Below are 14,019 nucleotides of genomic sequence, written 5' to 3'. Positions count from 1 at the left end.
TGTCACCAGCCCAGAGCACCGAGTGCCACGGCCGGGCGTTTAAGGTGTCCTGGGAAACTGGAAGCACTGGGAGATGCTGCCTCTTCCAAAGAGTGACTGACAGGAACCAGCAACTTCAGAGCTGCTGTGACCACCCAAAAACCCCCCTTGGAACGGACATGGACCAGGTAAGCTGCTTTTACATTGGCATTTACACACCTGCTGCTTTCAGAATTGTGTTTGACTGGGTTTTCTGTGTGGTCACAGTCAGATCTCAGCGTGTGGGTTTTCATCTGAGCCATTCATAAAAAGCAGAACATCCTCCAAATAAACATAACCGAGCCAAAAATGCCCTCTCTGTGCCATTTCATGCGGTCCTGGAGGTTAAAATTCCATGAGCCATTTGGTTTGTCTGCGTTGTGGGGAAGGGGCTGGGGGGGCTCAGCCAGGAGAAAAGGAGGCTCAGGGGGGACCTTCTGGCTCTGCAATCCCTGACAGGAGGGGGGAGCCGGGGGGGGTCGGGCTCTGCTCCCAGGGAACAGGGACAGGAGGAGAGGGAACGGCCTCCAGCTGTGCCAGGGGAGGGGCAGGTGGGACATCAGCAGGAATTTCTCCTGGAAAGGGTGGTCAGGCACTGGCAGGGGCTGCCCAGGGAGGTTTGGAGTGCCCAGCCCTGGAGGGATTTCCAAGGCCTGTGGATGTGGCACTTGGGGACATGGTCAGTGGTGGCCTGGACAGTGCTAGGGCATGGTTGGACTCGATCTTGGAGGGCTTTTCCAAACCCAAAACATTCCATGATTTGGTTTTTTCCCCTGGACAGAAGTGTTTCCCCTTCGGTGGGCACACAAAGCTCTTCCCCAGCACAGAAAGGCTCCCTGACCCACTGTTGGTGTTAGAGATGCTGGAAACAAAACAGACATGACCTGGAAAAGCCTTCCAGATTTCCAGGAGGGAATTCTGAGGCTGTCTTGGAGTGCCTTCCTAGAAAGCTTCCAGCAGCAGTGTGGTGCAGGTCAAACCAGGCTGCCACACAAAAAAACCCAACACAAACTCCAGGGGGGGAAGTCTCAGCCATTTGCTATTTAAATAATCAGAGTAATTGCTTTAATTGAGTTTTGGTGCCTCTCACACTGCACAGCCACCCAACCCTGCCACAAGCCCAAGGCTTCCAGGAGTGCTGAGAACAGAAGGGAACCTCGAGCATCTGAAATTCCAAGCTGAGGAACGGCAGCAAGGGGGATAATTGCAGCCTAATGAATAATTAATTCCATTGCAGGCTGGATGCTGAACTTGTGGAACGGGTATCATCACACTGGAGGAGCTGCTCCGCTTCCCTGCGGGTCACACACGGTCCCAGCTCTGAGATGGGGATGGGTTGGGACAGTTTATTATCGGGATATTTATTTCCTTCAACTGTTTAGGGCTGAAAATTCCCCTCCAGAGCAGCAGGAAACACAAATCCCTGTGGGCACGGGCAGAAACTCGATGACTCTGCCCTTGCTGCTTTGGTTATGGGCCAATATTGCAGCAGGGAAATAACAGCAGGGAGCTGCTGTGGGAATAAAAGCTGCTAGAAGGGAATAGGGAAAAACCTCTGGAATAGCAAAGGAAAGTATCGTGCCCCATCCCTGGAATGTCCAAGGCCAGGCTGGACAGGGCTTGGAGCAACCTGGGCTAGTGGAAGGTGTCCCTGCCTGTGGGGGGACAGGGGGTGGAACAAATCCCAGTGCTGAGATTCCCATCCACTCCCAGTGTCTTGGAAAGACTAAGCCTGATTGAGCCATGTAAAATAAAGGATTTGCCCCATTCAGGTGGCGCTGGGCGCTGGCCACACTGGGAGCTTTGCAGGTGAGGAAAGGGGAACACAGCAGTGTTTTCCTGTAAAATAAAGCCGTGTTTTGCTCAGGGAAAGGACAAATGAGGGCAAAGATCTTATGTCTCATCTCTAGGCTGCTACAGAGAGCCCTGCACAACCTATGTATTACCAGGGTTTTTCCAAACCCTGAGGAATTCAACTCGGTGGTGGGTTGGGACAGAGAAATTTATCTTGGAGGTGAGAAGGCTACAGGGGGACCTCGGAGCCCCTTCCAGTACATAAAGTGCCTTTCTGCAAACTCACTCGGCTACTGGTGAGCAGCTTCCACCATGTTATCCCCAAGTTCTCCTCAGAGCACCGTGTTCCAGTAGGGATTATGCAGGCAAAGTGCACGCATTTTCTCCATAAACTGGAGCCAGGCTGGGAGAGCTGGGGGGGTCACCTGGAGAAGAGAAGGATCCAGGGAGACCTGAGAGCCCCTTGCAGGGCCCTAAAGGGGCTCCAGGAGAGCTGGAGAGGGACTGGGGATGGAGGGACGGGACACAGAGAATGGGTTTAAGCCCATCAAGAGGGCTTAAGGAGGAGGAAGGCTTGAAGGAGGGCTGATTTCGTGGAATACTGAGGAGAGATCCGTGGCTGTGCGGGCGGCCAGGCCCTGGCACAGGCTGCCCAGGGAGGCTTTGTGAAGGTGCCCGCGGCACGGGGGTGGCCGGGATGACCCGCACCGTCCCTGGCCACAAACACACCCCCGATTTCGCGTGTGAGGGGAGCGGGGCCGGCCCCGGCGGCGCGGGGGCGCCCGAGGCGGTGCCGTGTAATGGCGGCCGCGGTGCCGCCCCCGCGCGTCAGCGCGACGCGCCCGCCCGGCCCGGCCCGGCCGTGAGGGGCCGAGACAGCCCAGCCCGGCCCAGCCCGGCCGAGCCGTGAGGGGCCGAGACAGCCCGACCGCCCAGCCCGGCCCGGCCGAGCCGTGAGGGGCCGCGACAGCCCGGCCCCACAGCCCGGCCCCACAGCCCGGCCCGCCCGCTCCACACTGCACACCCGGCCCGCCAGCCCGGCCCGCCCGACTACCCGCCCGCTCCCGGAGCGCACCCGGCCCGCCAGCCCGGCCCGCTGCCCTGCCCTGCACTGCCCGCCCGCTCCACACTGCACAGCCGGCCCGCACCCCCGCTCCCGGAGCGCACCCGGCCCGCCGCCCTCCCCGCCCGCAGCCCGGCCCCCGGCGCGGCCCCGGCGATGTCCCCGCGGCAGCGGCCCCGGCGCGGCCCCAGCCGGCTGTGGGGGCGCCGCGCCGGGCCCTGAGCGCCCGCCGCCCCGCACTGCCGCGGCCGGAGAGGCCGGAGCGCCCCGGCCGACCATGGGGATCCTCTTCACCAGGATATGGAGGCTCTTCAACCACCAGGGTGAGCACGGCGTGCCGGGGGGTGGCTGAGGGTGGCCGGGGAGGTCCCGGCGGAGCCGGACCCGCTGCGGGTTCCGGGAAATGCGGGTTTAACTCTTTTTTTTTTTTTTTTGCCCTGCTCTCCGTCCCCGCAGTGCTCCTTCCTGACAGCCGCTGTTACATTATTAATGTGTGCCGAAGGAACGCGGCCGGCTTGCGTCGTGGCGAGTAGTTTCGGTTTATAGGCAGAGTGAGGGTTTAAGTGGTAAACCTCGATATCTGGCTCGTTTGTGGAGTAAATGCTATTTATAGCTTTAGCTGTGGCTGCCCCTGGATCCCTGGAAGTGTCCCAGGCCAGGCTGGACGGGGCTGGGAGCAGCCTGGGACAGTGGAAGGTGTCCCTGCCCAGGGCAGGGATGATCCATAACTTCCCAAACCATCCCGTGAGTCGGTGCTTTGTAACACCTGTGTCCTTGGAGTAAGGTGCTCACCAGAGTTGTCACTTTAACTACAAAACACTTCTTTCCACCTTTATGAAGTCCTCGAAATTCGAATTTTGGGGAGTTTCGGTGCGCTCGCACCTGCGGGTTCAGTGTCCCATTGCGTCCCCGCTAACACTTAGTGCGAACGCAACAAGATGTTTTCGTAGCACCCAGACCTTCTCATCCAGCTGATTCCCAAAGGTTTCCTGTGCTGGCAGCATCACACCCCAAACAAAAGTTCCTAAGAGTTACATGGGGTCAGGTAAGCAGAGGCTTTTACAGTATTGTACAGTTATGCAGAGTTACTAAAAGTGGAGTTTGCATCGGATGGCACACGAGACAGCTCTGCAAAACCACTCAATATTGGGAAAATCAAACTCAAGAAAACCCCACTTACCTGAGCCCTGTCCCCTCCCTCTCCTCTGGGACAAATCGGTGTGAGTGTACATTGATCTCAGTGTTTTTAATGGCTTTTGGTTGCCCTGGAGGGCCAGTGGGTGTGGGGGAACACAGCCCCTTCTCACGGGGCTTTTACTTGCCTAGTCCTGGCTGTTTGTGCAGTAAAAGTTGTGTAACAGGGCTCGGAGCTGGCTGTGCTCACCCGTCCTGGAAATCCTCAATCTGGACGTGCTCAACCCCAGCTGTGGAGTTCCCAGGCGGTTGGGTGATGAGAAACAATAACTGATCTGGGCACGGCGCTCCACAGTGTCGGGGGAGGTTTGCTGAGCGCCCCTTGGCTCACCCAAAACTCAGCTGGGTGAGTGTGCCCTGTCAAATGCCCGTGGGCAGATCTGTCCCCCCGGGTTCCAGAGCTGCTGAAAGGGAAGGGGGGCACGGGGGGATCCCCCTCCCCACTCACAGGTGCAGCTCAGCCTGGTTGTGGGTTTTACTTGCAAAAACTGCTCTTTGAACTTGCAAAGAGAAGGGAAAGTGAAGGTTGACCACGAGGAGTTGCTGTGGGAGCTTGGGGGAGGATTCCAGTGGGAATTCCAGTTGCTTTGGCAGTTTAGAGAAGGGAACATCCACGTGCAATCTCAGAAGTTGTTCCTGCAGAGGTGGGGTTGTTGCCAGCCCCTTCCCTGCTCAGAGCAGCACTCCCCACCCAGCCTGAGCAGCTGGAGCCGGGCAGTGTTTGCTCGGGAAGCCGGTGGAAAACGTGGCACCAGCGTTTCAGGCACAGCTGATGTCACGGTAATGAACACAGCGACTTACTCGTGCTGTTGTCGTTTCAGAGCACAAGGTGATCATTGTGGGCCTGGACAATGCAGGGAAAACCACCATTCTGTACCAATTGTGAGTATGACCCTGTGTGTGGGGGGATTTTGGGGTGTTGGAGGTGTGTGCTGTGCACGTTGCTGCTCTCCTGGGTGGTTTTTGAGGCTGGAAGGGGCTCTGCTGTGCCCGGGGTGTGAGTGAGGTTCTGTTCAGGTGTGTCACCACACACTCCCCTGCAGTGTCACCACACACGCCGCTGGCTCTTTGCCAGCTCCGTAAAATAGGATTGGGGTGAGTGTTGGCCACGGGACAGTGTTGCAAAACCGATCCATGGCACTGATTTAAATCCCAGACAAATTGCTCTGAGCGCCTCTCCCTGCCGTGACTCCTGTGCTGGGATGGCCTTGGTGCCCTCCATGGCTCTGGAAGAAGTGGGAGGGCTGATCCCAGGATGGAGCCAGGACAGCATCTCCTGCTGTCCTGCCCCTTCTGCCTTCAGCAGTGGCTTTGGCTGTGCTTGCCCTGCCCCTGCTGTTCGTGAGGCTCCTTTGAGCTCCCTATCTCGGGCCCTGAGCTGCAGGCTGATAAGAGGGTGCACATTTGTGCACAGAAGCTCCTGGGTGGCACAGGCAGCTCAAGGTCTGTGTTGGGAACAGATTGGCCCTTTCCCACGTGAAGTGTTCCCGAGGCAGCACCAGGAATAATTCCTGGTGGGAGCTGTGGCCCTGCTGCTCCGATCCTGCGCTGAAAATGTGCTTTCTGGGAACGTTTGGGGTTTGTCACATTCTGCCCTGCTTCTGCCTTTCCAAAACGTGGCACTGGTGCAGCATCTCCAGCTGCTCCTGCCCTCCCACTGCAGGCAGAGGGAGAGGATGGGGCTGGGATTCATCCAGTGGGGGAGATGGTTTAAAACCCGCAAATAGAGTGAAGGGTATTTTTTAATGCAGCTCAGGGCTGTCCTGGTGCATTTACTGCTGTGACTTTCCACTTCCTCACAGATGTCTCTCAGTTCTTCCCCTTATTTCTGCAGTTTCAGTGTTTTATTTTCCCTTTCAGACAGTGGATCTGTGTGAACTGTTCCTTTGTACCCAGTTTAGCTCCACAGGACTTTCCCAGCTCTCTTCTGGTGTCCCCCTTCCCTGTTTGCTCTGTTCCTCCTGTCTATTCCAGCACCTTGCAAGTCTCAGATTGCTGTCAGTGTAACCAAAACCTCTGATGAAACTTTAAAAACTTCATATATAATGAAAAAATACATCAAGAGTATCAGAGGAAACAAATAATTAAATTCCCTGAAGATTGGTTTGCTTTGAAACTGCTGTTAATTTTTTTTGCCTGTTAAGGTGGAGTTTAAATAGTTTAAAGCTCAGGAGTATCCAGAGCACAGTTTTGGTTATTTGGTGTGACACTGGTGGTCTCAGTGACAAAGTTACACTCAGAATCTCCAAACAATATCTTTGGAATATTTAATGATTGGGTGTCTCCCAAAAGTTGTGTGCTGGACTGTGCTGGACTGTGCTGGAGGGGGGAGTTTGGACATAAAGCAGCTGAGTTGTGGATAAAACCTGTTTGCAGTGGCCTGCCCTGGCAGGGGAGCGGGAGGCAGCGGATGTGGTGTGTCTGTGGGGCTGGATGAGGAGCTCTTGTTCTCCTGAAACCTTGGGAATCTCGTGGCTTAACCACATTGTTGGAGCAAAACAACTGCTCTGCCCCACAAGTGCCAAGATGGGCCTGGAGGAGGAAACGCTGCGAGCTCCAAACGGCTTCGGAGGGGGAATTCCCCCAGCCCTGTGGTGAGCTGTGATGAATTACAGCACAGTCCTGTGCAGGAGTGTGCTCCCAGCTCTGTGATGGGATTATTCCACGGCTCAGGGAGTTGTTTTATTGCTGGGTTTGTTTATCTTTATGCACCTCCCCCGTCACCCCTGGTCTGGGAGGTTTGCTGTAACTCCCCTCTGGGCTGGGAACCCCAGCCAGGGTGGGTTTTGTGCTGGTGGTGACTGGCAGTGTCCCTGTGCCCCTGCAGCTCCATGAACGAGGTGGTCCACACGTCCCCCACCATCGGCAGCAACGTGGAGGAGATCGTGGTGAACAACACGCGCTTCCTCATGTGGGACATCGGGGGGCAGGAGTCCCTGCGCTCCTCCTGGAACACCTACTACACCAACACCGAGGTGGGGCCTCCGGGGCAGGCTCTGCTGCAGCTGCCCCGGGAAAACCCTGCCTGGGGCTCTGGGACTGGGGATCTGCACCGGGAAAACCCTGCCTGGGGCTCTGGGGCTGGGATCTGAACCGGGAAAACCCTGCCTGGGGTGTATGGGATTGGGATCTGCCCCGGGAAAACCCTGCCTGGGGTGTCTGGGATTGGGATCTGCACCGGGAAAACCCTGCCTGGGGCGTCTGGGATTGGGATCTGCACCGGGAAAACCCTGCCTGGGGCTCTGGGATTGGGATCTGCACTGGGAAAACCCTGCCTGGGGCGTCTGGGATTGGGATCTGAACCGGGAAAACCCTGCCTGGGGTGTCTGGGATTGGGATCTGCACCAGGAAAACCCTGCCTGGGGCTCTGGGATTGGGATCTGCCCCGGGAAAACCCTGCCTGGGGCTCTGGGGCTGGGATCTGCCCCGGGAAAACCCTGCCTGGGGTGTATGGGATGGGGATCTGCACCGGGAAAACCCTGCCTGGGGTGTCTGGGATTGGGATCTGCCCCGGGAAAACCCTGCCTGGGGCATCTGGGGCTGGGCTCTGCAGCTCAGCTGGGCTGGGGGTGCCACAGCCCCTCATTGTCCATCACCGCTTCCTCCAAAACCTCAGCACCCCTCAGGAAAATAAGGAGGAGACTCCAAAAGTTTTCCCCTGAGGCTTTGGGATCCCAGCATCGATTTAGTTCATCCCCCCCTGCCAGCAAAGAGTTTTCAGAACTCTACAGCTGTGAAGCTGCACCACACATAAATACATATATATAAATTTTATCAAGCACATAACTCGATAAAAATGCTGCTTGAAGTCAAGGTTTCCTGTGTGCTCTCAAATACGGTTCCAATACAGTTATGTTCTATAAATTATATTTATATGTGGTTCAATACAGTTCTTACAATAATTGGCTTTGTTCTGCTGTGCTTCCCTGAGAGATGCTGTGACCTCTCAGAGGTCCTTTGCAGCCTGAAGGGTTCTGTGACATTTTATCTGCGTGTAGGCTCTTGGAGTTTGGAGCCAAAGGGCTTTTTAAATCCCTGTTTGCCTGCTGGTGTTAGAACTAGAGGAAGGAAGCTGGTGCAGTTGATGTTTTTAAGGCTGCAGCAGGTGATCTGAGGGGTCTCTGCGGGGCCTCAGTTGTGCCAAGCAAGGAACAACCCCAGCCCTGGGATTGCAGGGAATTTACTCACTTTCAATATGAATTTTCCCCCTGAAAAATGGAGAACAGAAAGTCCCAAGTTGTGTCAGAGCTGCCTTTGTCCCCAAACCACAGCCCAGGCTGGGAACCACCCAGGGGGCTGGGGCAGAGAGTGGGATAGGGGTGAGAAAGCAGCTGGGTAATGGGATGGGAGCAGGGACCTGCTCAGGAACCAGGAAGGTTTGGCCACACAGACAGGGTTTGTTCTCTAATAATTTCACTCTTTGCAGTTTGTGATCGTTGTGGTGGACAGCACAGACAGAGAGAGGATCTCTGTGACTAAGGAAGAGCTGTATAAAATGTTGGCACACGAGGTGAGTAAACCCAGGGCCTTTATTTAATATATTTATTTTAATATTTATTTGGATATTTATCTGTGTGATAAGTGTTAAGGGAAGCAGATTTCCACCCTGAACTGTCTTTTGTGAAATTCCCAGTAAACTGTAAGTTGATCCTAAATTTGTCAGACTCAGGGAAACAGCACTTGGGACCTGTCAGTGGTTCTGTGGTGTTTATACCTCAGTCCATGTTAACCCCTGAATTAGATCCTTTAAAACCCCCTTGTTTCCTGCAGTAAATCAGTCACTATTTGATACCTTCAGGGTTGCCTGATGTGCTGTTTGCAGTGAAATAATGTGTTTTGTGGCAACCAGGTGTAAAGCTGGAGGAACAGGCAGCCCCTGGCCATGCATTGGGCTGTGTTTGGAATTATAAGGGAGAATGTAAATTGCTAAATTGCAAAGTCCCTCTTTAAACCTGAGCTCTGGGTCAGGTCTAAAGCTGAGCCCTCTGGCTCTGAGCTGTAAATCCTGAGCTGATGTCTCAGCCAGGCAGTACCTGTGGCAGGACCTGAATCCAGGCTGGATCAGTGGGTGTGAAATGGTGCTGAGCTTCCAAATTCAAGTGTCAGAGTAAAAAAAGTCTGCATAAACGTGATGGCATTGCATCCCAAAATGTGGCACCCATAGTTAACCTACAGCCACGGTCCATGCACTGCAGGAAGGGCAGAGCCTGCCTATGGATTTCCTTGGAGAAAAAAACCCAGTGCCTTGAATGTCTCATTTTTTGGTATTTAACTTTTTTGCTGTTTAACGTTTGTGGTTAATAAAGTAAATTCCAATCTGCATCTTCTGTTTCCCAATAAAGGGAAGGTGCAGAAGTCGTTAATTGAGATTTGCCGTGAGGAAGGTGCAGAATTCCAGGCTGCAGGAGCCCTTGCTCCGTGCTGGGAGATGATTCCCGAGCCACCCCCGGTGAATGTGGCCATTGTTGTCCAGCAGGATGTTTCCAGGCTGTTCCCCTTCCCTCTCCAGACGCTGTTTGGAGAGAACAGCAATAGCTACAGGCCCAAAGGAAACTCAAATATTTGTTTAAAATGGCTTTTCTTTGCTCCTTGAAGCCTTTCCTCTCTGCCCAGCGGTTCCATTGAGCTCCTGTTAAGGCAAAATTGAGTTTCCCAGGTCTGTTCCAAGTATTTTTCTGGACCAGTTGGCAGTTTGGGAATTAATTTTTTGCCTGTAAACATCAGTGTGCCCGACAGGCAGTTAATGCCTGAGCTGGCTTGGCTTCCTGGGAACACCTTTCTGCTTTCCAGGGGAGACATTTTCCATAATAACCCCTGCACTGGTGTAATTCCAGGCAGTTGGAGGCTTGTCCAGGAGTCCCTCTTCCCAGATTTCTTGCTGCCCAGGTAATCAGGTGCACTGATCCTCCTGGAGCAGAGCCTTGTGCTGAGTTTTCCACGTCATCCACGGCCAAACCTGGCTGTTTGGGCTGCTGGATCAAAGGCTTTCCTGCCCTTCCATGTCACCCTGCAGCAGTTTTCCTGCAGGATTTTTGGCTGGGGCTCAGGGTTCTCTTTGCTATCACATCATTTGCCTCCGAGGGCTGCTTTGTCATCATTTTCTCTTCTCTCCTCTCTGCCCAGGACTTGAAAAAAGCAGGTCTGCTGATCTTTGCAAACAAGCAGGATGTGAAGGAGTGCATGACAGTGGCTGAAATCTCCCAGTTCCTGAAGCTCACGTCCATCAAGGATCACCAGTGGCACATTCAGGCCTGCTGTGCTCTCACTGGAGAGGGGTAAGAGGGATTCTGTAAGCTGGAGTTATCTGGGGGGGTTATTCCAGTGTTTGCTTTTAACACACATTCCTCCCCTCTCAGCAATAATCCCAGAGGGGTTTGGGATGGAAGGGATCTTAAAGATCATCCAATCCCACCCCCTGCCCTGGGCAGGGACACCTCCCCTTATCCCAGGTTGCTCCAGCCTGGCCTTGGACACTCCCAGGGATGCAGGGGCAGCCACAGCTTCTCTGGGAATTCCATTCCAGGGCCTCCCCACTTAATAATCCTGACACTTCCTTTGGGCCCAGAACACACTGAAACCCAACTTTTCCATCAAATCCACGGCCTCCCCTCACAGAGAGAAAACTTTATATGAACTGGGCTTAGTGAGAGCCCAGGGGGAATGGCCTGAAATCTGTCCTGGTTTATCCAGAGTAATCCCAGTCAGATGTGAAGTGTCTCACTCCTGGACTGCGGAACAGGCTCTGGGAGACGCCACACTCGGGTGGATGGTTCCTGGAAATGAGTCACGGGAAGCATTTCAGCTGCTGCCATGGAATTACCTTTGGAGTCCTCCTCAGAAGTTCCTTAACCATTGTCCCTTCTGTTCACAGACTGTGCCAAGGACTGGAATGGATGATGTCAAGGCTTAAGATCAGATGATTTTTGGTGCCCCCTTGCACAGACATTGCTCCAGGGAGCGGTTCCCGGCAGAGGCGGTGGGGTGGATGGATTTACCCTGAACTGACTGCAACTGTATTTTCTACAAAGCTGCCCCTCCCAGTGGACAGGAAGGACCATCCCCAGAGGGAACTGCAGCCCTGGCTCCAGTGGGGTTTGGTTTGCTGGGAGGATCCCTTTTCAGAGCTGTGCCCAACCTTGAGAAGCTGCAGCCCCTCGGGACAGCCCAGCCTCGGGCGTGGGGAAGATGAAGCAAGAGGAAAGGAGCTTTTAATTTAGAGTTTTATTATCCTGTTGTAGCCCTCTCTAGTGGAAGATGTTGGCTTCATTATTCCAGTAAATCAGCAACAAATCACTGGCTTAGGTATCAGCTCCTCCAGTATTTTGAAGGTTACCGATGTTACAAACGCAACCCTGTTTTCCTGTCTGTGAACTGTACATATTTGTGTATATTTATACCTCATCTCGAGTTCATTGCAGTCCGTTCAGAGCAGTGTGTGCAGCTGGCTCAGTGTGCTGGCAGCAGTTCTGACGTGTGACATGGCCCTGGTCCCGTGTCCCAGGTCCCTCCCTCTGTGCCCACCACTCCTTGGCTCCCACAGCTGGACAGACCCACCCTCCCTTCGGCCCAGGGCTGCTTTTCCACAGGATTTTTGGGGGAGGGCTGGGCTGGGCTGGGCTGGGGCACACGTGGGTTGAGCTCTGAATGGAGGTGTTGGCCAACAGGACAGGTTTGTTTCAAACCAGGTGGGTGTTCCTTTCCCGGTGTTTTGGGGTGGTGCTGCAGGGGCACGTCCTGCCCACTGCTCTCCTTTGCAGTCTGCTTGATTCAGGTCTAAGAGCACCTTTAGCTCTCAAAAAGGGAAAAACATCTTCTTTTTTTTTTTATAAACCAAAGAGGAGGCACAAAAGTACGCTGGACAGGCCCATTGGAGTCGTGTAAGTCACACTCTAATGAAGTGTTTTGCAGAGGAAAAGCTCTCTTTGCTACATAAATGTGCAGATTTATCAATATGCAGTGGAGGGAACTGCATGGGGACAACACATGACACTACTTGGAAAGCTCTAAGTGAGCCACACGAGTTCCAGGTGAAAACAGAACTCCCTGCATGGTCCCCAGAGCACTTTTGGAACACTAGGATGGCCTTTCCTTGCTGTAGCACCTGATGGGCTGCCTGTCCCGTGCAGGAGGTGTCCAGAATTCCCATTTTAGAGGATGGAGGCAGCTGGGATGGTGGTTGGACCTGTCAGTGTTGTGGGAGTGCACGTGGCCTTAATCACAGGCTCTTCTGTGGGAGGTGCCTGGGGAGGACAGCAGAATGAAACCACCCCGTGCTGAGGGTGTCCTTCCCTTCCTGAGGGGCTGGAAAAGGCATTTCACAGGAAAAGCTCAGCTGGAACTCTTCAAGGTGCTTCTCTCTGGGATAACCTGGCTGATGTTCCTGCCTCCCCAGTGGATCCTGGGGGAAAGGGAAGGGAGGCAGCCTCAAAAGTCGGTATTTAACAAAAAGGCAGGGAAAGAATTGACCTTTTTAATCTATTTTTGGTATCTCTGAGGCTCCCTGGCCGGGGGGGCTCTGCTGTCTCTGTCAAACATTAAGGTGTACATGCATATACCCATAGTGCATGCACATAGATCTCGGTATTTAACTGGTGTATTGCAAAATGTATCAATGTTTGAAGAATTAACAAGTTCCTGCAGAGGCTCTCTCCGTTTTCTCTGACAGTATCTACAAGAGCTCTGTGCACACATGAAATGGAATTGTACATTTTCTAGTCTGGAAAAGAAGAAAAAAAAAAGAGCAGACTTTGCTTCTAAACCCGAGTGTTTGGTTTGTGAGTCTTTGCTTTGATCCCTCCAGGGTGTGAAAGGCTGAGAACTCTGGGCTCTAAGGAAAGGAGCTGTTGTCAATGGCAGAGCGGTGGTGGAGCTGTTCTGGGGGATTTGCTGCTTGTTTGGAGGGTTTCTGTGCCCGTGGAGTGAAGGGGTGCTGGTTTCCCCAGGTGTGGGCTGTGTGTGACCAGACACTGTGTGTTTACACAGCTCTTACCTTGGGTTTACCCTTCCCCTCTCGTGGCCACTTCCACTTTCTGTGGCTCTGAGGCCCTTTCGTGGTTCCTTTAGAACCCAAAATCTAAGCTGTCTTCTGTGTGGGGGGCAGTGAAAACAACCCAGCCACAAGCCAGGTGTGCCATGTCACGTGCAGCCACGAGTTCTGTACCTGTTCTGTGTTTCTGGGGGCAGATGTGGCCAGGATTCAGCAGTGCCTGATGTTCCCTGACACATCCTGTGCCTGCAGCTCCTCCAGGGCTTGGCACTCCCAGGTGGGCACACCTGGGGCTTTAAATGCTGATTTTCAGTCTGGGGGGGGGATGGTGGGGTTTGTCACCCCACTGCCAGCGATTCCAGACCCCCCTGGAATGGTTGCTGTGATGGTGCTTTGAATTCCACGTGTGGGAAGTTGAAAGTGTTTCAGTGCCCAAGAAGAACAGCCAGGCTTTTGATCTCTCAGACCCTTTGTGGTTGTGCTTCTTGTTTACAGCTGCTTTTTTTTTTTTCCCTTCCCTGCAGGACAATTCCCATTTTTCTCCTGGCTTTGTCCATAGAAAAACGAGGGAAGTTGGCATCAGTGCTGCTCCCAGCTCCACGTGGGGATTGTTGGGAATTATTGTTGGATTGTTGGAATTGTTGAATTGTTGGATTGTCTCAGCCCAAGCTGTGACCTTGGTTGTATTTCCACCCTCGGTGTTGTGCTGCCCTGGCTTCCAGCCTTTGCCTTTGTTCTCCATGGAATTCCTTCTAAGGCTATGAAATTCTTCCTTGGGATGTTCCATGGAGAAGGGAGAGGCCTTCAAAACTGGTTATTGAAGTTTAGGCTGCAGAAGGGCATTTTGTTAGCAAAAAAAAAAATGGTGTTAAGCCCTATTTCAATAATCCTTAAAATGTTTCTTTTGGTTTAGCAGGTGATAAATTCGGTCAGTCATCTTTAGAACGTGCTGCCTCTGGAATCT

The 14,019-nt window shown here is 53.6% G+C and overlaps 1 protein-coding gene across 2 annotated transcripts; it reads left to right on the top strand.

Annotated features, from left to right (window-relative positions):
* The first annotated feature begins 2,739 nt into the window (after nucleotides 1-2,739).
* Nucleotides 2,740-12,832, top strand: ARL5A (ADP ribosylation factor like GTPase 5A). Of its 2 annotated transcripts, XM_050339716.1 has the most exons (6): nucleotides 3,034-3,198; nucleotides 4,891-4,951; nucleotides 6,897-7,044; nucleotides 8,496-8,579; nucleotides 10,193-10,344; nucleotides 10,941-12,832. In XM_050339716.1, the coding sequence occupies exons 1-6, from the start codon at nucleotides 3,153-3,155 to the stop codon at nucleotides 10,987-10,989; spliced, it is 540 nt and encodes a 179-aa protein (XP_050195673.1). In that variant the 5' UTR covers nucleotides 3,034-3,152; the 3' UTR covers nucleotides 10,990-12,832. The 2 variants fall into 2 exon arrangements, with proteins under 2 accessions (XP_050195672.1, XP_050195673.1); XM_050339715.1 differs by lacking the exons at nucleotides 8,496-8,579; nucleotides 10,193-10,344; nucleotides 10,941-12,832 and adding an exon at nucleotides 7,470-8,485 and having other exon boundaries at nucleotides 2,740-3,198; nucleotides 6,897-7,094.
* The last annotated feature ends 1,187 nt before the right edge of the window (nucleotides 12,833-14,019 follow it).

Source organism: Myiozetetes cayanensis, unplaced genomic scaffold (assembly GCF_022539395.1).
Source record: "Myiozetetes cayanensis isolate MyiCay16 unplaced genomic scaffold, myiCay2020 scf9, whole genome shotgun sequence".
In the NCBI taxonomy this organism is placed as follows: Eukaryota; Metazoa; Chordata; class Aves; order Passeriformes; family Tyrannidae; genus Myiozetetes; species Myiozetetes cayanensis.
The sequence above is the reverse complement of the archived record's forward strand: the minus strand, read 5'-3'. Positions and strand labels throughout refer to the sequence as shown.

Bases quoted from the DNA above. Each gene is read 5' to 3' on its own strand.
- ARL5A (XM_050339715.1), top strand. From the start codon at position 3,153: ATGGGGATCCTCTTCACCAGGATATGGAGGCTCTTCAACCACCAGG. The intron at 4,952-6,896 runs GTGAGTATGACC...GTGCCCCTGCAG, and splicing joins ACCACCATTCTGTACCAATT to CTCCATGAACGAGGTGGTCC. The intron at 7,095-7,469 runs CTGGGGCTCTGG...GGAAAACCCTGC, and splicing joins CTGCCCCGGGAAAACCCTGC to CTGGGGCTCTGGGGCTGGGA.